This window comes from Lampetra planeri, chromosome 1, assembly GCF_965212315.1.
Source record: "Lampetra planeri chromosome 1, kcLamPlan1.2.h2, whole genome shotgun sequence".
Taxonomy (NCBI): domain Eukaryota; kingdom Metazoa; phylum Chordata; class Hyperoartia; order Petromyzontiformes; family Petromyzontidae; genus Lampetra; species Lampetra planeri.
In genome coordinates, this window is record NC_136107.1 from 4,227,893 (window position 1) to 4,249,316 (window position 21,424).

The 21,424-nt window shown below is 46.2% G+C and overlaps 1 protein-coding gene across 4 annotated transcripts in view; it reads left to right on the forward strand.

Annotated features, from left to right (window-relative positions):
* The window catches only part of LOC144730908 (la-related protein 4-like), a 44,353-nt gene extending 28,336 nt beyond the window's left edge, over positions 1–16,017 (forward strand). For 3 of the 4 annotated variants that reach the window (XM_078611802.1, XM_078611885.1, XM_078612058.1), the window contains 9 exons: positions 211–264; positions 1,101–1,400; positions 3,694–3,860; positions 5,006–5,449; positions 6,468–6,513; positions 8,053–8,337; positions 10,637–10,770; positions 12,822–12,957; positions 13,444–16,017. In XM_078611802.1, the coding sequence (XP_078467928.1) occupies positions 211–264; positions 1,101–1,400; positions 3,694–3,860; positions 5,006–5,449; positions 6,468–6,513; positions 8,053–8,337; positions 10,637–10,770; positions 12,822–12,957; positions 13,444–13,836 (1,959 nt within the window). In that variant the 3' untranslated portion in view covers positions 13,837–16,017. The remainder of the gene's footprint in view (positions 1–210; positions 265–1,100; positions 1,401–3,693; positions 3,861–5,005; positions 5,450–6,467; positions 6,514–8,052; positions 8,338–10,636; positions 10,771–12,821; positions 12,958–13,443) is intronic. The other variant, XM_078611974.1, reaches the window with a different exon arrangement.
* Positions 16,018–21,424: the final 5,407 nt, after the last annotated feature.

A 21,424-nucleotide genomic window follows, 5' to 3' on the forward strand; every position in this document is an offset into this window, starting at 1 on the left:
TATATAGCAAAGAGTGCACATCGCATTGGTGAAATAATGCTTCTTTATCACTTGCGGTTTGTATCGCGATGCATCGACAACCGTAAAGCTCGTGTAGAAGGCATACCATGCATTTCTTAGAATCTTATTTAAATGCGGTACAGTCAGAAAGCGAAGCTCATTTGATGGAGTGATTTTTTTTTTAACTTTTTTTTTATTTGCGTTTGGCAGGCTTACAAGTATCTGAGGGAAGATGCAAAAACATTTCTGGGAAAACCCATTATGGTAAGTCCCTTCTGCCTGTCTGTCACACGTGACGTTGAGCCCATTGTTGTTCCCGTACGGAGGGAATGGAGAAGCAATAACGTTCTATTTCTGTGAACTTGAGTTAGAAGGTCAGGAGACGAGAGGGTATTATGCCAAGCTGCAGCTCATGCTCCTGTTAATGAAGGCGTTACATTGTACTTGCCAACTACCTCAGTTACATAGGAATGTAACCTTCGTAGCTCTATGAAGTGTTAATGCAGCTCTTGAACAGTTTCTGTTGTTGCTTATGTTTTGTTCATAATCGACGATTTTTGGGTTTAGATCGCGTTATTTATAAATGTGTCGTAACCCTCCACCACCCCAAAAAATCGTTGATTATGAACAATATTGGTCGCGAAAGCCTACGTGTTAAAGCTTATGTTTTGTGTTTGGCATGAATACCTAGCAGTGCGTGATAATGTTATAGACACCGTTAATTGTTTGACATTAAAAAAAAAAATGGTTACGTAGACCAGCTTTAAATGTAGTCGTCTAATTCTGGGTCAATACATTGGCTAATTCTCGTAAAAATATGAAGAAAAAAAACACGTAAATACTAGTTAACACTTTTAATTTGACATTATTCAGCATTGACACAGGCACATAGTGTCAATGCTTGTTGATATTTGTCTTTAAAGTGAGGTTTTGTGGCACCAACTTTCGCTTATCTTCAGTGCTTGTTTTGTTTTATTGCTGCTTTTGTTATTTCGGTGACCCAGGTCGCTCTCTCAAATGAGACTCCATATCCTGTTCTTGTAAGTTCTCACCTTGGTGAAACAAAACAAACTTGACGTGTGAAAACGTATCTCGTGCAGGCACGGATAAAGGCCAAGCCCATGGCCATGAATGTCTTCATGCCGAAGAACGGGCTGCGCTCGGCGGAGGGAGGTGGTGTAGCGGGTGGCGGTGGGGCAATTTATGCGCAGCAACAGCAGCAGCACCAGCAGCACCAGCAACAGCAGCAGTATGCGCCGACCATGTACATGCAGCCTGTGTACGCCCCACCTCCGGCACCGCCACCCCCCACTCAACAGCAGCAGCAGTACCCGCTCTACAGCGTGCTGCCCCAGCCCTGGTCGTCCACACCGCAGGGATATTTCGACACCGCATCTCTGGTAGGGCCACTTGCTCGTCACAGGTTCCCTCCCTCTGTGTCTGGCATTCGTGTTGTTCCCACCCTCCTCTGGCGGTCCCGATCCAGTGATGGAAACCACGTATGCCCGTATTGATGGGCTTTTGGAGTAGGCAGCGGTGGTGCGCGTTGGTTAGCAGCACTGCCACAAGTCTGGCGACCGGAGTTCGATTTCCAGCCGTGACTGGCATCATTGGCGAGCGATCTATCAACCGGTTCTTGACACGCACCCACCCCACTTTATTGATCTGCACTGACCGACGTGGTGAAGTATGGTCAGACAAACCCTTTGACCCACACGGCGTGGAGAGCACTTAATACAAGACTGGATTTTTAACAGGCTGTGAATTGCGTAATTTCTGAATGCCCGACTTGTAGTTTGAACATTGCGAGTTCAAATCCCAGTTGGTGATTGGCTCATCACTCGATGGTTAATGTTATGAGTACCACTTTATGGGAGTCACCAGTGGTTGTTCTTTCGAGGGACTAATTCTAGATTTGAAGCTTTCGTGACTGCAAGGATTCATACTCTTAGGTTTTTTCGGTAAAGTCACGTAGGTAAAAGTAAATAATAAAAATAATAGAAAAATTCTAATAGAAATAAAATAATAAATCACGACGTTTCGGAGGCAACACAAGTCTCCGTCATCAGGTGGGACCGTCAAAGCTAAATTTACTGTATCCAGCGAGGCAAAATTCCAAGAGACAAGGTCTTAAATACAAGTTAAGGGGGAGGGGTTTATCTGAATGTGGCTACCACATTCAGATAAGCCCCTCCCCCCCCTCCCCCTTAACTTTCGAGGGACTTTTCATTTCTATAGGAATGTGGAATTTTTGTAATTCATCCCACAATTTTATTGAGGGACTGTGTTGTCTTGGTGAGGTTTGGGACTGTTTTTGCTGTTGTTTTGCTGCCTTTCCCAAGCGTGGGAATTGATGTACTAATGCAATTTGAACTTGTATACAGTTTAAGGGGCGCTACGGTGGTGTGATGTTATCTTCCTTGCCTGGTATGCAGGAGGTCAGGGGGTTCAATCCAGACCCTGACGCTTGTATATTTGGAGTTTGCATGTTCTCCCCGTGGTCGCGGGGATTTTTCTCCGGGTCCTCCAGTTTTTCCCTCCACATTTAGAAACATGCATCGAGACTATTGGCATTGTTTAGCTGCTGTAAATTTCCACGTGATTAGCCACTTCGTTGAGTTATCAGTTGTGGCCAGGTTCCTTCTGAAAAATTAATGAATGCCTCAGTGGGTTTTGCCTGGTAGGTTCAGGATGGTTTAGTGTTATTTGCGTCTGTTTGGGTGATTTGTTTACCTTTCCAATACTCTGCACTCCTATCGTGTTTTTTGTATTGTTTGTTGTTGTCACGTTCTGATCTGCCCCTACTGCACAAATGTGAAAAGAGCTCTATAGCTCCTCGGATTTCTCCAGTATAAATATATATTCTGATTATTAGGCTGAATCAACTTGGAATTCGTAGTTTAGGAGTCGATGCCTGCTGCTCCAGTAGCTGATCTATAGCCCATGGTAAAACTCCTGTGATAATATAAATAAACGGTGTTGACATGCACTGTCTTCAATGTAATAACATTTTATTTTAAGCTAGAAATGTATGTATTTTGAGTAACATCTGTCAGGAAATCAAAGTAATGCTTGTTGGGTAGCACTTGGCTATAATATCATTAATATCTGAAATGAACGTTTAGGTATCGTAAAAACTATTTCTCAAAAACAAAGGCAGTGAGTTTTTTTAAGCTGCAAAATTATGCAAACTTGCCTTCTTCTTGGTTCTTTCTGTAAAGTCACGTAGAAGGGAAATAATAAAATAATAAAAATAAAACATAATAAAATTCTTCACCTGAGGACGGCTGCTTGCGTTGTGGCCGAAACGTCGTGAGAATTATTTTATTATGTTTTATTTATTTTATTTTATTATTTCCCTTCTACGTGACTTTACCGAAAGAACCAAGAAGATGAATCCCTGCAGTCACGAAAGCTTTAAATCGAAATCAAACTTGCCTTGTTTTTTTTCATTACTTTAATGAAGATTAAAAGCAAAAAACACTAATACCTCTTGTCTTTTACATATGCACCCAGTTTGTGTGCCCCGGGCTCTCCGGTATGTTTTACGGACGGTGAAAAATATATTTTAGTTGGGTCAAGCTAGTCAAAGGCACTGTTAACAACAGTGCTGTTTGGTACGTTACTGAATTGACTTCGGTGTGTGTTGCGGTGGCATCACTTTTAACATTGCCATCTTCACTTTATTTACAGGCGCAGGCGACGCAGGCACCACCTGTTTACAGGGGCGACGTGTCTGTGGATGCGTGGTTGCATGTGCAGGCTTTTCAGAATGCGACCTTCCTGAATGGGTTTCCAGCGCCCGGCCACTACAAGCACGGAAACTCGCTGCCTCACAGGCATTTCTCGAGCAGGGGCAGGTGAGGGGGGGGGATGTTCCTGGCGTGCTTGATTGGCGTGCCGATTGCATCGTGTTCATTTGCAGTTGTTCGGTTTTGAAATCCAAACGTATCTGCTCCGGACAAGCATTGGGGGGGTGTGTAGCATTTTTATTGGTGGGCGAAGCGGTGACGTGTGGCTTGCACACACCGCAGTGGCTAGAACTTGGGGAACTGAGTTTGGTGCCTAGCCGTGGCTAACGTAAGTGATGAGTTATACAGGTAGGAACAACAGTTTTCCCTTCCTCTTCCCTCCCCTCGCCTCTCTACTCCATCCTGGCCCTCACCTATAGCCCTTTTGTGACCTCACATGCCCATGCCCTCTGTTACAGTCACTCATTCCTAGGCACTTGTACCCCCTTGCCATCTAAATTATTCTTTTTGTTACCGCTTTGAAACTATGTAAAGTGTCTTGAGCTAAGGTACTCTATAAATATAAAATAAGATGTCCTTTTTCATGAAAGTAGAAGATTGAGTACACTACTCCACACAGCGCGTACTTGGCTCACTTATTCCTACACTGATATATGATTGACTCGTTGATAATGGGTGGTGTCCTTTAAAGTCAGGTCACAACTCGTACCCATTGATTGACGGTTTTAATAGTTCTGACCAATAACATTTCTACGTGCCTGCAGCTGTTGCACTGAAAACGTTTATTAAATTTGGCAGGTTTTTGTACAAAGTTTAACATTTTTTGCATGCCAATATTTTTTGTATGTTTCAATAGGTTTATTTAATCGTGATAAACTAATCGATACTGCCTGAATATAGATACGTCACCCACACGACGATAAAGCACATCTCTTCACAATTCTGCCAGAATCGCCTAATGAAGCTGGATGTAATTAGCAGCGAAATTTCGTCCTCAAGTTGTTTATGTTGTGGATATACTCTCCAACACATTCGTGGGCTGAAGTAGTAACTTATTTTCACGTGTTATGTGACAAACCTTACTGTGGTTGGCTGTGTTGGGTGGTGGTGGATTGACGACACATTTTAATATTTATGCGATCTAACCCAAAAAAAGTCTTTCACGAAAGCTTTTTCTAGGCATGTTCGCGCACGCCCTCTGCGCTTGTGTAATCGACTGTGCCGCGTGCGTGTTGTACGCAACGCGAAAACAGGGGCGGCGGTGGCGGCGGCGGTGGTGCCAAGTCACACATGAGGAGCCACATCGACAAGTTGTCGTCCTCCTTCTCCGATAGCAGCGGGGGCAGCACCGCCACGGCGTTGGCCTCGTCCACCTCTCACTTCACGCAGGACCGGGCGCCGCTTGCCAACGGGGGGGACGGGCGCGGCGTGCCGCCCCAGCGAAGGCCCCTTAGCGCCGGCGGCGGCAGCGCCGTCTTGGCTGCCGTGGGCGGCGGAGTCGGTGGCGTCGGCAGTGGCCACCGCGCCAGCTCGGAGGGCGGCTACAGATCCGGGGCAGAGCCGCACTACCGGGCAGTTTACGAGCCGATAGCACGCACAAAGTCGGAGACATCCTACCCGCGGAGAGATGAGCCCTCGCCTTCGCGCCGAACGGAAATAGATCTCGGAGACGCCAGCCTTGTGTCTGCTAGAGGAAGGTATGTACTCGGAGTTTGATTGGTGGGGGGGCGGGGGCATGGGGTTCAAGTGTTGGTTTTAAAGCTTTTTATGGCGGTTGCTAAATGGATGCATTAAATTGTATAAAGCAAAGAAGTCGGTAACCCTGGGAACCACAGTAAGGACTGTAGGCGAGTGTTAATAAGGGTAGGAGATTATTGTAATTGGCATCAACGATATTTACTACTATGAGCCAAGAATGTCTGTGTCCCGCACGTGACGTCACTCCACGTCGGCCAGCCCCCCTCATTAATACTCATGAACAGGTGACGTCTTCCAAATGGACACCCCCCCTCATTAATATTAATTAGCGGGTGACGTCACTCTACATGGGGGGGCGAGGCGCCTCCTCCCCCCTCAGCGTCAACTTACAACCCTCACTCACTACAAAGGCAGAACCCTCAGGTCAAAGTAAAAAGGACGTCATGATGAACAAGGCATTATAAGCTTTAAATTAAATAAGTCTGTGTCACCGCGGCCTTACAAATTGCACGCGAATTGATGCAATGAATATCACGTCGCGGTCTGCTTTTCGCTTGCAAGTTTCAGATTTACTGAAATACACCCGTCGTCCTTGGACGGACAAAAGGCTAGTTAACATTTCAGGGTCAATCGTGGGCAGCAGTCAAGCATACTCTTTAGTTTTTTTGGTGAAGTCACGTAGGTAGTAAAAAATAAAATAAAAATAAATGAAATCACGACGTTTTGGAGGCAACACAAGCTTCCTCCGAAACGTCGTGATTAAATTTATTTTAATTTTATTTTTTACCTACGTGACTTTACCGAAAAACCGGAAGAGTATGGGACCCTTGCAGTCACGAAAACTTCAAATCTAGAAGCAGTCAAGCAGTTCATCCGGTGGCCTTCGGATAAGTGTCTCTCGACATCTCAGAATAAACGCAATTGACTCAACTTTCTCGAAGTAGAGACGTGTCGCTCTTCAACCTTTTTGTGTCGTTATGAGAGAGAAAGGTTTGTAAACGCAATTCTCTGTTTCAGGAAAACTTTCAGAGGGAGAAGACGGCGGGAAGATGACAGGAGCGGCGTAAGTTTTTACCACTTTTACCCGTTGCATGTCTAAGACGCTTTTAGAAATCTCCCTGCCATCTCCTTTTGGTTGCGTTTATATGAACGTAATCAATTTGAAAAAAATAACAGGCCTTGTCCTTTCTGGCAAGAATACAGGAGGTGTTAAGATGTTCAAACACCAAATAGACACCTATTGCATTAACCACACATACGTGATTTGATGATATGTGCATTGTCCTTGAAACTGATTGGCCTACATAAGGTATAAGGCCATAATGGAGGCTGTCTCACTGGTGTTGAACCAGAGAACGTCAGAAGGCAAAACAACACATCGACATTGCAAATTTCAAAACATGAGTGGCTCTGGTCGAGTGGTTTAATTTATGAGACCCTTTTTGCTCGTATTAAGATGATGAAAAACTGTTTGACTGCCTTTTAGTCCATGATATTTGTGGATTATACGTTTCAATAAAAATTGTTCTCCACATTGCCTATGTACGCAATATGCGTCAATTGATTCAGCCCCCGGCGTTCGATTCGTTGGAGTCCCGATATATTTGTTCTGCAATCAAGCCAGAAGGTCCAAATAAGAGCCCAGAAGAGTGGCAATTTTTTTCCGGTAAACAATGCTGTGACACACGAGCTTGATTGTCAGATGAAGAGGCATTTGATCCCTGACCCCTTCGTCAGTATAACTCCACCACTGCTCAGCCAAGAGGCCTCCATCATCAAGCTCTTAAATAAATTGTGAATAAGTTTGATATCATAATTTGTATTAGTCATTAAAATGTATGTATCTTGACTTAAAGCTTTCGTGACTGCAGGAATTCATATTCTTTGGGTCTTTTGGTAAAGTCAGGTAGATGGGTTGAAAGAACGTGACTTCACCGAACGACCCAAAGAATATAAAAATGTGTGTACTTTTATATGCATTTTTATACACTTCATGACATTTAGTCACATTTTCACTAGACATCGTCTAGGAACGCAACCCCTGATTTTAACATTGTCTCCTGGGGAATTAGGGTTCACTTAAAGTACTTTAGAGTTAAGTAGCATTTTCCCGAACGCATTCCTTCTAGCGGGGGAATCCCCTATTGTAGCAAGCCTCGTGTACAGCAGCCCTCTTGCACACTGGGTGGCGCTGTAATACAATAAAATCGGACACCCGACGAAATCGCCGATCAGCCCATGTATGGAAGACAGTAGGCATGGCGTTGCCTGTAGGGGCATATCTGCCCATATATGGTCTTGTGGATTGTGAATCGAGGTGCATTGTAATCGATTCTGCTCATAGTCGATCGACAGACACGTTAGCGTCGATTCATTGAGGGTTAATCACTGCGTCAATTAATTGGGCAAGGGATCCATGGATCGAGTTAATCTCATTGGTTGGTCAAGTGAAATGCCCCCATTTTTTTTGATCGGCTAACATCTGCGTGACCGGTGAGCCCCTCGCAGTCTGTGTTTATGGCATTACAGCGCCGCTGCGAATTGGTGACGCGCGACGACTTGTCCCCAGCGTGAGCGTGCGTTGCCTGCACCGTCTCGGCAGGTCAACCCCCAGGCCTCGGCAGAGCCGAACCAGCCGGTGCCACCGCTACTGGCTGCTGCTGCTGCGGCAACAGCGACGACGTCAACGGCGGCGCCACCGCTGCCGCCTCCCCCCCCGCCGCCCCTGCCAGCGCCGTGCGCCAAGCTGCTGGAGCTGGTGCCATCGGATTTCCCCCCCTTGCCGGGTAGTGCCCTGGCAGCGCCGGGGGCCGCGGCGCCTTGCGTGCGAGAGGGCGGCCGGCACGAGAGCCGCATGGCGGACGTGGTGCGCTCCGGCATCGGCAAGGTGAGGCCACGGCGGTGGCAGAGGCGCGTGGGCTCCCGGGGCTGCCGTTGTTGATTTGTAATCATTTAGAGGCGTCCAATTTGGGACGAGCAGTAATACAGTGGTTCCCGCACCACACGCACACCACAGTCTTCCGTGTGACCTAGGTTTGATTCCAGTGCTGGTGCTTGGGCAACCCCCCAATTTTTTCACCAACCCGCATTGACCGGTGTGGTGAAGTATGGTGAAACCTCTATGACCGACACGGTGTGGCAAAAGCATCAAATATTGATTCTCATAGCTGTGAATTATACATTTAACGATCCATTCATCAATTACAACCAATTCTTATGCTCATTATACACGCATACAATTGTGCATATGAGCTTCAATTATATGTAACACATTAAATTTGTCGAGAACAACAGGTTGATGCGCGCATTTTCTTTTCATGAATGTAAGATCAAAGATAAGCCACAGTGTGGTCCGACTGGCCATGCAAGTGGCACCGCACTGTGGTGGTGGTGGGTTTAAAGACCCATTTATATTTACGCGATCTAAAAAAACGTATGGATAATATTGGTCGCGAAAGCCTCCGTGTTAAACCAACCCAAACTGTGGACCGTGTCGTAGACCACTAGTCCACGCTCCCTCAATGGAGCAATGGCAAATGTAGACAAACTCTCTCCTGAATCCCTCTCGGGGCTATCAGAGATCGACATTGGCATTTAGCTCCTGGACATATTGTCGCGTGCAAGAATAGAATATGCAAGTTCATCATTAGACCTCCTTTGCCAGTACCAAAATATTATAATAGGGTTTTTCCCCTTTTTTCTGTCAACAAAACTGAAACCTTTTTACAAGGATTCATGTCTGCATTAACCACAATACTTGCAGTCGAAATGCAAACAAAAACACACTATGATAATATATGCATTGTCCTTGAAACTGATTGGTCCACACCAAGGGACGGCTTTCTTTTTTAAAGAAAAGGTTTCAGTTTTGTTGCCAGAAAAAAGGGGGAAAACCCTATTATTATAATATGCAAGTTGTATGCATATTATTATGATGTCTGGTGATTTTTTCAGGGGGTGTCTTGCCAACCTCTTTTGGTAGGGGAGCAATGGTTACTGTGTATATTCCAGTTGAGTAATTTGTGGAATTTTTTATTCCAATTTTTTTCTATTTATGCTAATAAAGCAAATAAAACTGCACAACTAAGAGACAATCATGAGAAACTATACAATCCATGTTAACGACGAAATAAAACAACTCATTCCGGAATCACAGTTGAATCATGGCAGTTCATATAATTAATTGCATGAATTGTTATGTGCCTCGTAATAATGTTTTTTTAATTCGAATTCAAAAGGTAATGTACTGGTAGGGAAGTGCTTCACACCACGAATGGTCTGACCCAGTGGTGGTATATGTTACGTATGCAGCGAAAATCACACTCTATCAAAGGACAATGACCGTTTTTTTGATGCACTTGTACTCAATGCGTCGATCCTGCATGGAAGATGAATATGCTCTCCAACCGGGGCTTGAAGTTACTCCCTCGAGCATGGGATTTAACACAAGTGCACCGAAGAAAGCCATCGGAACGTTGAACATTTTGAGGAGGGTTTTTTAGAGTGGCCAAGCAAATGTTGTAGGATGTGTAGCGACTCGTGTTGTTTCTAGAACGTAGATATTTTTTGCTGCCCGATGATGACCAAAGTACCGCGCTGTGAGGGAAACCCGACAGGGCCAAGGGCCCGGCCCTCAACTCTCCCCCACACCACTCGCCTCTCCACTGCCTGTGCCACTATCTCATTCGATTGTTCATTGCATCCACGTGTCGTTCTGTCTCCACTCATCGCCATCTCCCCTCCCCCCTCCTCCACAACACTCCTCTATTTCTCTCTGGACGGGCTCCTTTGGACTTGACACGGGTCCCTGTGATAACACAGATTATGAGATCTGAGGGCAGCGCTTGGGATGAATGCAATTATTAGTTGCAGTTTCTATCGTGCGATTTTAATTGTATTGACTATGGACCATTTGAAATGTGAAATCCATTCTTAAGTGCCAGTGTGGTGCGCTCATTCGTCTGCAATTTCATTCCCCCGTTTTTTTTTACTTGAAACAATAGACTTTGCACGAGGAAACTTTCAAATCCGTCACGATTGACCGTGAACTTGCGGGGCGAACGGGGATGGTGGGGGAGAGGCGCACTTTGGTCAAATTGTTGGTTGTGTAACGTTTGGCTGCTTCTTGACACGCGAGCTAAACAGAAACTTGGTCCCTGTTGCTGTGCTGCGTCTGGCGTGCGCAGGGCGGGAGCGTGAACGGCGCAGCGGTGGTCGTCGCGGCCAAGGTGCCTCCGGCCCAGCCTCCCTCCGTTGCCCCCGTCTCTCTGCCCCCCAAGCCTCAGAGCCCCTCCCCGTCGCCACGCGTCACGTTTGGCAGGTGGGTGTTTGCGTTTTATTTAACCTTGGCATGTGCCAGCTGCGTCTCAACGTGATGCCCCCCTTCGGGCTGCGAAGTGTTGTGGAGTCGGACCTCTTGTGAAAAAGTTTATTAAGACTGTTTTGATTTGACTGGTAGGAAATTGCGTTGAATTCCCTCTTGTGTGTTTTACTTTGAGAAGTAATTAAGGGTATTGGCAGAGCTGTACTAACGTTTGTTTTCGGGCAACTTTTATGATATTGCTTTTTCACACTGGCACTTAGTTGTTTTAAAATGATTTTGTAGATTAGTCAATTGATTTAAGGGTCAGGCGATCGGATCATCCCTGAAGAAAATTTTGAAGAGTCAGCAGCATTCAGATTGGAACGAAGATCAGACTTCTGCATTCCCTTGTGTGGCCATTTGCAACGTATGGTTGTGAAAGTTAGACGGTCACGAAGAACGAGGTGCCACGGATAAAAATGCCTTTGAAATGAAAGGATTCGGGTGGATATTACATGTATCGTGGACTGAAAATAAAACAATGAATGGGTTCTGGAGAAAGCTGGCGTTCAAGGAAAACTGTTAGAGGTGATAAAGTCAAGAATGCTCGCCTACTATGGTTGTTTCGTGAGAAAAGATGGAACTTGTTTGGAAAAGCAGATTAGGCAAGGCACAATACCCGGTTCATGTGCACGAGGAAGACCAATGATCACGTGGGTAGATAACGTCAAAGCGTGGACGAGGCTCACGTTGGAACAGACAATGAGGATGGCATAAAACCGATGTACAATGGCGAAGGATTGCCCATGGTGTTGGCCAACCCTCGGAACGAGGATGGCTGAAGACAAGACAAGAGGTCAATTTAACATTTCTCAGCTTTGGTGCCTTTCCAACAGCAATTGATACGTTCACATAATGTGTTGGATTGGGGGGGGGGAGCATTACCAGGGTAGAACATTTAACAAATTGTTATTTCAAGAAATACATTAATTGTCACATTGCATTTTAAGTGTAAACATTTAGTTATTCACCGTTTTAACTGACGGCTGAAAGCATTTTGCAAGGTCAGAAAATAGGAAGATGATCTTCCCTCTCTTCAGCAGAAGTTGCCTCGTTTTTCAGTCATTTGCTAAATGCAGTGCCTCGCCCCAATGATGACCAAAGTACCGTGCTGTGAGGGAAACCCTACAGACCCTCCTCCTTCCTCTCAACCTGTCTCCACATAGACCACTCGCCATCTCTCTCCACTGTTCATTTCACCCGAGTTTCGTGCCATCATCATAACCATCAATCCTCATTATCCCTCTCATCGTCACTGCTTCGTCTATCTCTGGATGGGCTGCTCGGTTCCTGGACGGGTCCCTGTGTGATCGCACAGATTGAGATGTCAATGCAGCACTTGGACATTATGCAGAAGTGTGCCATTGGGCCTCTTTTTTGTACTCTTAGGTTTTTTTCGGTAAAGTCACGTAGGTAAAAAATAAAATAAAATTAATCAAAGTAAAATAAAAAATCACGACGATTCGGAGGCAACACAAGCTTCCGTCTTCAGGTGGAACCGTCACAGCACGATTGCTGTATCTTTACTTGATATCAAGTAAAGATACAGCAATCGTACGTGACTTTACCGAAAAAACCTAAGAGTATGAATCCTTGCAGTCACGAAAGCTTCAAATCTCTCTTTCTTGTACTTTTGTATTTAGCTATATTAGACGTGTGCTGATGCATCAATTCATTGGTTTAAATAGAATCTCAAGGTCACGATTACGTGTGTAGAATTGTGGCTGTCAAAATCGATAGTTTAAGATGTATGCAAACCTCACGCTAATGACATGGGAAAGTTACATGTAGCTAAGGAAGTTAACAGAGCTGTGCAAAGAAAACCCAAAAGTTAAACAATACAAAGCAGATGGTGAAAATGAGACAGAATAAATGTTTTAATCTATTCGCTGCCTGGAATCTTGATGTTGGACTATTATACTGTGAATCGCATTACGCCCCAACGCTACGGATGGTTTTGTGTGCGTGTATACGTGTGTGTTTGCGTGCGCATGTCATGTGTCCGTTAGTAGTGAAAGCTGCGTCTCCAGGGACAGTGACCTTCCTGGGCCCCCTCACCTCCAGGAGGCTTCCCCGCCGGTCATCAGCTCAAGCCCGAGTTCAGCCTCTGCAGTGTCTCAGAGCAAACACAGCACCAGCACGACTGTGAGCCCCCATTGCCTCTTTCCCACCATTACTTTTACCGCGTTACTACAATCAGCATCAGCAGCAGCTCAACCAGTGGATTGCGCGCATGTTCACTACAGTTATTATTGATGCGGTTATTTTTTACGCTGTCCAATGAAGGTAGAAAGCGTCATTACATTAGATGTGTCCATCTGCAAGGTGCAATATGAACTCAACTTTTGTATAAAGTTGTTTAATCAGTTTGACCAGTTGTCAATAATAGCAAAGGGTTGTTCAAAACTTGCAGACATGATCCAGAGTTCCATAGCTCGAGTATGCAAATACATTTTGCCCTGACAGTTACTTCTGAACACATATGTATGTGGAACTTCTTTCGCGCACCGTATGTTGCCAACTGTGCTATTAATGAATAAGCACTTTCAAACACATGAACGCATGGTTGAAAGTGATAATTGATCCATGCGCAACCTTGGTTTTTTCTCATCCTTGTTTTGTTTTAATCAGGAACCAAAGAAGCTGAGTTATGCCGAAATTTGTCAGAGGCCTCCCAAAGAACCGCCTCCCATGCCTCCACCTTCAAGCGCCAGCAACGGTGTATCGGCGGCGGCGGCCCCAGGAGATGGGGAGGACTGGGAGAACGGCGTGGATGCGCACGGCGGCGCCACGATGCCGCAGGGTGGCAGCACCGCCACGGGGCCTCAGGGCGGTGGCACGACGGGCCCCGGGCCGGCAGAGAAGTGGAGGGGGCGGGACACGCATACGCGACGACCGCCGCCCGCTTCGTCCCGTCGGTACTCTCCACCCGCGGCGCATGGGGCCGCGCGGCGGCCGTACAGAGGTGGCTACCACAGCGGACCTTTCAGGCCTTACGTGGCGCAGGCCCGGACCCCGCAGTGAGGGCTCCGGCTGAAGAGAGGAGTCCGATGCCGGTGGCCTCCATTGGTGGGGGTCTTTGCAAATCTGAAGGGACCCCATTGACATTGAGACTCTTAACACTTGAGAGAGAGAGAGAGAGCAATGTACGGAGCACAGAGACAAGTGAAAGCAACTTGTAAACCTCTTCTTAATCTCCCTAAAACACCACAATGAGCCATATGGGACCTACAGAATGATGTGGATCTATGGAGTAAGCAAATAACTGTGAAGCAAGATCGCTGACATTTCGATCTCCAAGGAAGAAATGCGACTTTGCTGTTTAGTCAGACATTGTGCGCTTGAAGAAAGCCTCTTGATTTCTTCGGGCTCTTAGACACAATGCACGAGTAAATTGCAGCGCTGTTTTGTACATGTGCAGGGGGGCTGGCTGTGGTCTCGTGGAACCTATTGCAAGCAAGGAGGGGGAGGGGTGGGTGGGGGGGAGGCAGTGTGTGCTTGATGGACGTGGTGGGTGGCCCTGTCGAGAGAAACTCGCAACACTGCCACTCGGTGAGCCGCAATGCTGGCAGGCGAGAGACGTTCAATACAATCATCCGGACGTCTCCTGGAAGAGAGTGTACTGTATATGTAAGCACACTAGCTATGTACCAAAAGCCATTAACTGCTTTTGGGGGGTGGGTGTTTGTGACCTGTGATGTACAAAAAATGAATTCCCTTAATGCGAAGTGTGAACATAGTTGTATTTTTGCGCTACTGTACAGACACCTTAATTGATTTGCTTAGAAGACAATTTTTCCGTGAAAGCTTTGAGAGTTGTCACCTTCCAGCGTGTCCCCTCCGTCGTGCCGTCTATGGGCGGATTGGCGTACGCACAGGGTTTCAGGTGAATATTGTTTCTTCAGTTCAGGAATCGGAGGTTTTGGCCTGGTAGCTACTGTAAAGACATGGGCATCCGGACCGTCCCAGGTGTGTCCACAGCTTCACCTGGGCTCGTGTGTCCTGCAGCACTGTCAGCTGATCGTGCCTGAATGCCAGTTTCTTAAATTTCAGACACGCTTGTGTTGCTGCATCAATTTTCAAGATGGCTTGGTGGTTTTTTTTATTTACTTACCGTTATATATCATCGCGCTTTTGCTATACATCAACACGCTTCTCTATTTCTGTGTTGCTCACTCGCCTATGATGGCGCTTCACAGGCGACGCTCAAGTAGTTGCTGTGCTTTCTCTGCAGGCTTGTCTGCGGCCAAATGTGTAAATGTGACCAAAGGCTTTTCAGGCACTTAGCTCAAAGGCCTGGCCTCCACGTGAGATCCAGATGACAAAAACGAGCTGCACTCTTTTTATTAGCCAGGCTATTGAAACTAGTGGGCTCAAAGAAAACCTAAATGAAATATAAATTTTTGGCTCCAGAATTTTTGTTGAGAATTTCCATTCCGGAGGGTGCGGCAATGTAGCTAGCGTGCGTCATCCAGGCGCTCGCAGGAAGGGGCCCGAACGTTAAGAGCGTGGGTTTTTTAATGACGCCGAATATGAAATGCTAAATGCTCGTATCGGAGTGCATTGCCTGAAGAAGGCACAATTCCTATTCTACGTTGTTTATCGAACTGCGTTGATCGTTTATTCTAACAAATTTACCACGAAATGCAGCCACCCCCTCCACCCCCTCACTAGTCTAAATAAACGGTTGTGCACTGTGTAAGTCAACCACAAGAGGGTCTATTTCACAGCTGTGAGTGATGTCATGCAGCAACAAACTGAGTGGTTTCCCTTCATCACCAATAGCCTGAGATTGACCTGACATTTCCTGGAACGTGACGCTGTGGGGGATTACACTGTTGTGTTTTATTCTCGCTCTGAGGGAGATTCTGTAGCAGGTTTCACAATTGTGATCACGTTGGGCTTTGCTTTTGTGTAAGAAGAACCCAACTGGGATCGTCAATGTCACATTTTGGGCTCGTGATGTAGCCTTTATGTTTTTATAGTTTGACCGTTTGTGTACCGTATTCCCTCGCTGTTCGTGTGGAATACGCTCCGGAGATGCTCGTGAATGCAACATTTCGGGGATACTAATAATATTGGCCTACGAAAACCGATCTTTTAAAAAATACATAAATAAGCTATTAAATACGTGAAAGAAAAAAAAGGGAAAAAAATGGTTATACGGAAAAATTACTTAAATAAAAAATAAAGTATGAAATAATAGTTAATGAATCAACTTGCCTTAAATTTAGATGATCCTGCTCATAATTTTATCTCTTTCTCGCACCACATTCTCTCCCGTCACTTTGTCTCATCGCTTTCGATGCGGCAGTCGTGTAGAGTTCCAGATGCGATTTGCGGATAGCCAAAATAGCCAACATCGCAGACGGCAAGTTTGTGAATAGCGAGGGGGATACTGTCGTGTTGAACAAGCTGCATGCAAAAAGGGAAGGTTTCCGCAGTGCAGGTGATTACCTTGACCTTGGCAACATGCATTTGTTATTTTTTTTTTAAAGGCCCCTTTTGTGTTACGAATCTGCCTCCTCGGTGGCAAGAGCATTGGCCCTGCCGCGTGGACTTTTGCTCTGGGACGGTGGGGGGATTGATAGCAGGCATGGCGCAGATGCTTGCCTGATGTCCGCGCTACAATTGAGGATGAGGTGTGAGAAGGTTTTAATTTGGCGAAAGGCTTCACTGAACTCGGCGAGCTGTGGAAGCCACATTTTAGAGATGACATTTGTATTTACATGCCAGAATTATAATTGGAAAAGGAAGTTTTACATAGAATATTAATTAACTTTTTAAGTTGTATTACCCTGCTTGTATGTCAATCAATTGCGCATAGTCGGCGAAGGACCGGCGCGTCAGACGTACGACCTCTTGCGACAGCATTTCTGCTCTCGCTGCCTTGCCGGTGTCACGAGTGATTTGTTTGATCCACGTCTCGTGGATGGGGGGGGGGGGGGGGTGTGGGGGGGGATGACCACGGGGGCGGCGCCATTCTTTAGAGGGTCGCAGTCCACTTACAATGTCAACCGTCAAGTGAAGTGCGCAATTTTCTGGAGTTTGCGTGTCAAAACGGGCGACGAGTTCAAAAGGTGACGGCCGTCTTCTCTCGAATTGAGCTCGCGATTGCTCCGAGACTGGTCCCGGATGCAGTGGTGACATTTCTCATGTGGAACCATTTATTTTGCTTCAAGTGGATGCAAATCCACTTGAAGCATTGTCCAGGCCTCGGCATCGTACAACAAAACTGTCAAAACAGCACTGGTTAGACTCAATTTGGTGCCCAGACAGACCGAACCATTTCCGGGATTAAATGTGGTCCAGACTGTTCAATATTTCTGAGGCAATGCCGATTTAGCAGCGTTCGATATCGGGTCTACATCATCCCACAGTGGTTTGTACAGATCCCAGGTAGACAAATTCCTCCAGTGCCTCGACAGTGTTGCCCTTGATAACACGGGGCGCTTCAAGAGAGGTCTGGAACTCAAGTTCTGGCCTTTTGTTTTCTGCCATGAGACACGAGGTCCCATTTTGCTCGCATTGTGCAAGTTTTGGGGGATCGGTGCGAATGTTTCAGGCTTCTCAATAAACCAAGCTGCGTTATTGGTGTAGTCGAGGTCGGTCAAGTGGTGCCGGCCAATCCTTACTCCGAGGTCATTGGTCACGTTTTCAAACGATTTAGGAAATAGCGCGACAGAAGAGCACCGGTGCGTTGACGCATCCTTGACGTACTCCAGATGTAGTCTCGAATCGTGGTGAGAGTCCTGACCCGACACGAACCTTAGCGCTTGTTGCCTGCGTGCAGCTTTTTTCACAAGTTTCAGCAGGATGCCAGGAATCCCAATCCCTCTCAAGACAGACAGACCAGATCGTGGATCGATCCACAGAGTCAAAATCCGCCTTCAAATCAATCTAAGCGACACGGAATAGGCAGTCGAACTCGCACTGCAGTTCTGCAACAGTGTTTCGCAAGCAGCCTGCCCAGAATTACTTGAGCAAAAACCTTTCCCGGTCCCGAAAGTAGGGATTTAGGTCTCTAATTGCTGCATGCCATGCAGGATTCCTTCCCGTTGTAGAGAAACTATTATACTCTCTCTCCAATCAGCATGTACTTTGCCACACATCCCGACCTTGATGAAAAGCTCATGTAAACTTCTGGTGATAGGATGCAGAGCACCTTTCAACGGTTCTGGAGAAATACCATCTAGCCCAGCTGCTTAACCGTTTTTCATTTTCATGAGGGCATGCTGAACTTCCTCTGGAGGGAGGTGATGTCGACCTCCATATTACGCGATGCTTGCGCCGTCAACAGTGGCTTGACCACTCCCTGTGAGTTTGACCTCGGTGATACTGGAGATAATGATGTTATAGTTGGCCAGTTGGTGTACGCGATGGCCTTTCATGTAGAGTACCTTCCAGAGAAGTAAACGGAACAGTGCTTGCAGGTCTGGCTTGACCTTGCCACAGCTGGACTTTCAGTCGTGCCAGTCATCCAAGCATTGCGTGCTCGTCGACAATGAACACCGTTTAAATGAGGGGCTGAAACCAGGTGCTGTAAGGTTGTCTTTTCATTTCATACGTTTGGGTTATCCAAAACACTCTGGCAGGGGAGGTGGAGAGTGCAGTTAAAGAGAACAGCTTTTCCGTTCATCCAGAGAGCAGCTTCTTCTGCCGAAGGTGCTAGAGACGATGCTGCTGCCCGATGTCCACAGCTGTTGAGGATGCAGGTATCCACTTCTGCCTGTTCTGCCGTTATGGAACTTGTCCCAGAGCCCCGTCGGCTGGGGTATCATCAGGGTTTTCCTAACAGGTCATCACGGCTACAGTAGCGGCCCACTGTACTTGACCCTGTGAGGTAGGGTGGGCCGCCATTTCCCAGGTTCCACGATGTGGATTTGGCGGGGGGTGGACTTTTGGAACGTTTGTGTGTCAATGTTACACAAATACCGTAATAGCATTTACTTGCCAAGGCAGATTCGAAGGAGATTTTAATTGGTTTGCAGAATGTCTGGAATTAAATGTATTTTTACGTGGAGTTTGAAGGTTGTGTTTCCCACATCTTGTAAGTGTCCCCTCCCAGTAAAGTACACGGAGTTATAACCTTTTTTTTTTTACTTTGTGACAATTGCATCAAGCAAGCGCAGCACTGAACAGTTTGTGCCAGGCCTCGGTAATCTGTGGTGGAAAACGGTAGGAATGTACGCATTTGAGTTGGTCCGAATTAGAAGGACGTAATGCTTGCTTGGGAGATTCATAAACCCCTCGGCTCCAGCGCCCATGATAATATTCCCCACAACTGCTTCTTGCTAACAATACAGATTTCTGAAATCTAGAGAAGGTGACGATCAAACTAGAACTCATTCAGATTTCCCCTCCTCAATTGCTTGAAGTTACATACTTGAAGTCACAGCTTAGTCCACCTGTTGGTTGAGATTTCTTTTTTAGTATATCTGTGGAGCTTACCATGTTTACCGGGTTTATTTTATTTAAGGTTTATTTACTGTCTTGCACTGGTTGAGATTTGAGTGTTACATTGTAAATGGAGGGGAGGGAGCAATATGTCACAAAACCCTTGCAGGAGCCAGCAAGCCGAGGCACCAACTTGGAGCACACACGAGTTTTGGATTCGAGCGTTTGGCATGTCAACCGGACCGCTGGGCCACCAAAGCCCCCAAATATACCCTCATTAGTTACGCGGAATACTCCAGCCTCACACCCCCCCCCCCCCCCCCAGTTGTGTTTTCATTAAATAGCTCTCGTTGTGACGTTGCGTCTAGCGTATACACTGTCTGATGCCGTGTGAGGTTGTATTGCCGGGGAACTTCCATCTCTTTAGCCCCCACCCAGTTATGCGATTTAGATTTGTTCGTGTCTGGCCTCCTTCCCCCCCACCCCCCCCCCCCTCCATATTCACAGAGAGAGAGAGGGACTCTGCCCCAGTGAAATTTGCACCCAATGCACTTGCCATTGGGATGGGTTCTTTTAATGTGCGCATTTTGTGTCGCATTTAACATTTGAAGTTGCTGTCGAGACCAAACTTTGATTTGTTTTTGCTGAGGGCATGGTGTGGGCATGGTGTTATGAAGTGAAGGCACAGGACTTGAAACGTGGAAGCTAAGCCTCTCCTCTCTGCTTTTATTTAAACCAAGAAAGTATGAAATACACAAACACAACACAATGCTTTATTAAACCAAAGTTTTGTTTGCTGGAGATGTGTGGTGGCAAACAACCATCGTGTTGCACGGTTTGGGTTGCAATGCCACACCAGCCGTGCCTAGTTTCGTCTGATAAATTACACGCATTAAAGTCCTGGCTACAATGGTTTCAGTGCACTAATGTGTACAGGGTTAATGAGGACTTGTCTAGAAAAAAATGCAATCGAAACTGCAAAAATGTATTTCGGACAAAAATGCGTGCGTTTCGGCTGTTTACGCAATTTCAAAGTTGATTGAAGCTCTGGAAAGTTTAAATTTTAATAGAAGCCATAGCCTAAACATAGATTTATTTTGACTTCCACCCCTGTATGTCTAATGCTTATGTTATGCATTGTTATGTGTCGGCAGTAACGGTTTGTGGCGAACACGAATTAGCCAGTCTCTGGGCATTTGATTCTAACTCGCAAGTCGAGAATTCTGTTGGCCAGACGAACCTCAATGCAAACCGTTATAGTGATGGCTCGCACAGAAACCGAATTAACTTTAATGGAGAGGATAAACTTTGTGGGGGGGGGGGGGGGACATTAACTCGTCAATGTTACTAAATCAATTTGTGAACTTATCAGTGGGTTATGTAAGCAAGTCAATGCAATTTGTGCTCTACATGTGCATGGCAACGAAGCAGGCCTAGCCTTCACATTGGCCTAGCCAGTGGCATCTGGACAATTGCATAAACCACCAAAAGTGGAAGTGTCCCTTCGCATGCCATGTAAAGCAGTGCAAGGAAAAACAAATCACTACAGGTTTAGTGCAGTTCGTAATTTCTCCTTGTGGTGTTGCGCTCATGACTGGAATTGTGTTACACTGCCAGAATTTACCGATGCTCTCAGATTGTGGTGTTAAAGAGGCCTCGTTTCACCCACCCTCCTCACTCCACCTCATAAGGGCTTCTTAAAAAATGCAGTTTATTTACGCGACAGTGACACAACAGATGGGGAGAGTACTAAATGTGAAATCGCACGCGTTTTAGCCACACTTTGACGTGGTGGAGGGGAGGGCCGGTCTTTGACACCTCAACGCAGCTCTCCTCCGCGAGGTTGAGAGATGTTCAGTTCCGAGCAAGCCAGGAAGAAATTTGGCAATTTTACTCGGAGTGTGCAGGCAATGCTAGTTGTGAAACAAGCAGCCATCGATGCTACCCCACTACTGCCAAAACGCCGTTGGTGTTGGATTACGATTAACGAGAGCTGGATTTTTTTTTTAATGCTCCTTAAAGATGTGTGTTTTTAAGTGTTTAGCAGCTTCGTCATGAAGCGGTATTATTACGTTTTACCTACGCATTTTGTAAACTTGTTTCAAGAATGCCGTCTCTTAAGTTTATCCGATGGAGAAAAAACAAGATGTAACTTTAAACGATCTGCAAATGCGTAAAGCAAATTTAAGCGTTCGCGCGTTGAGTTGTGAACTCA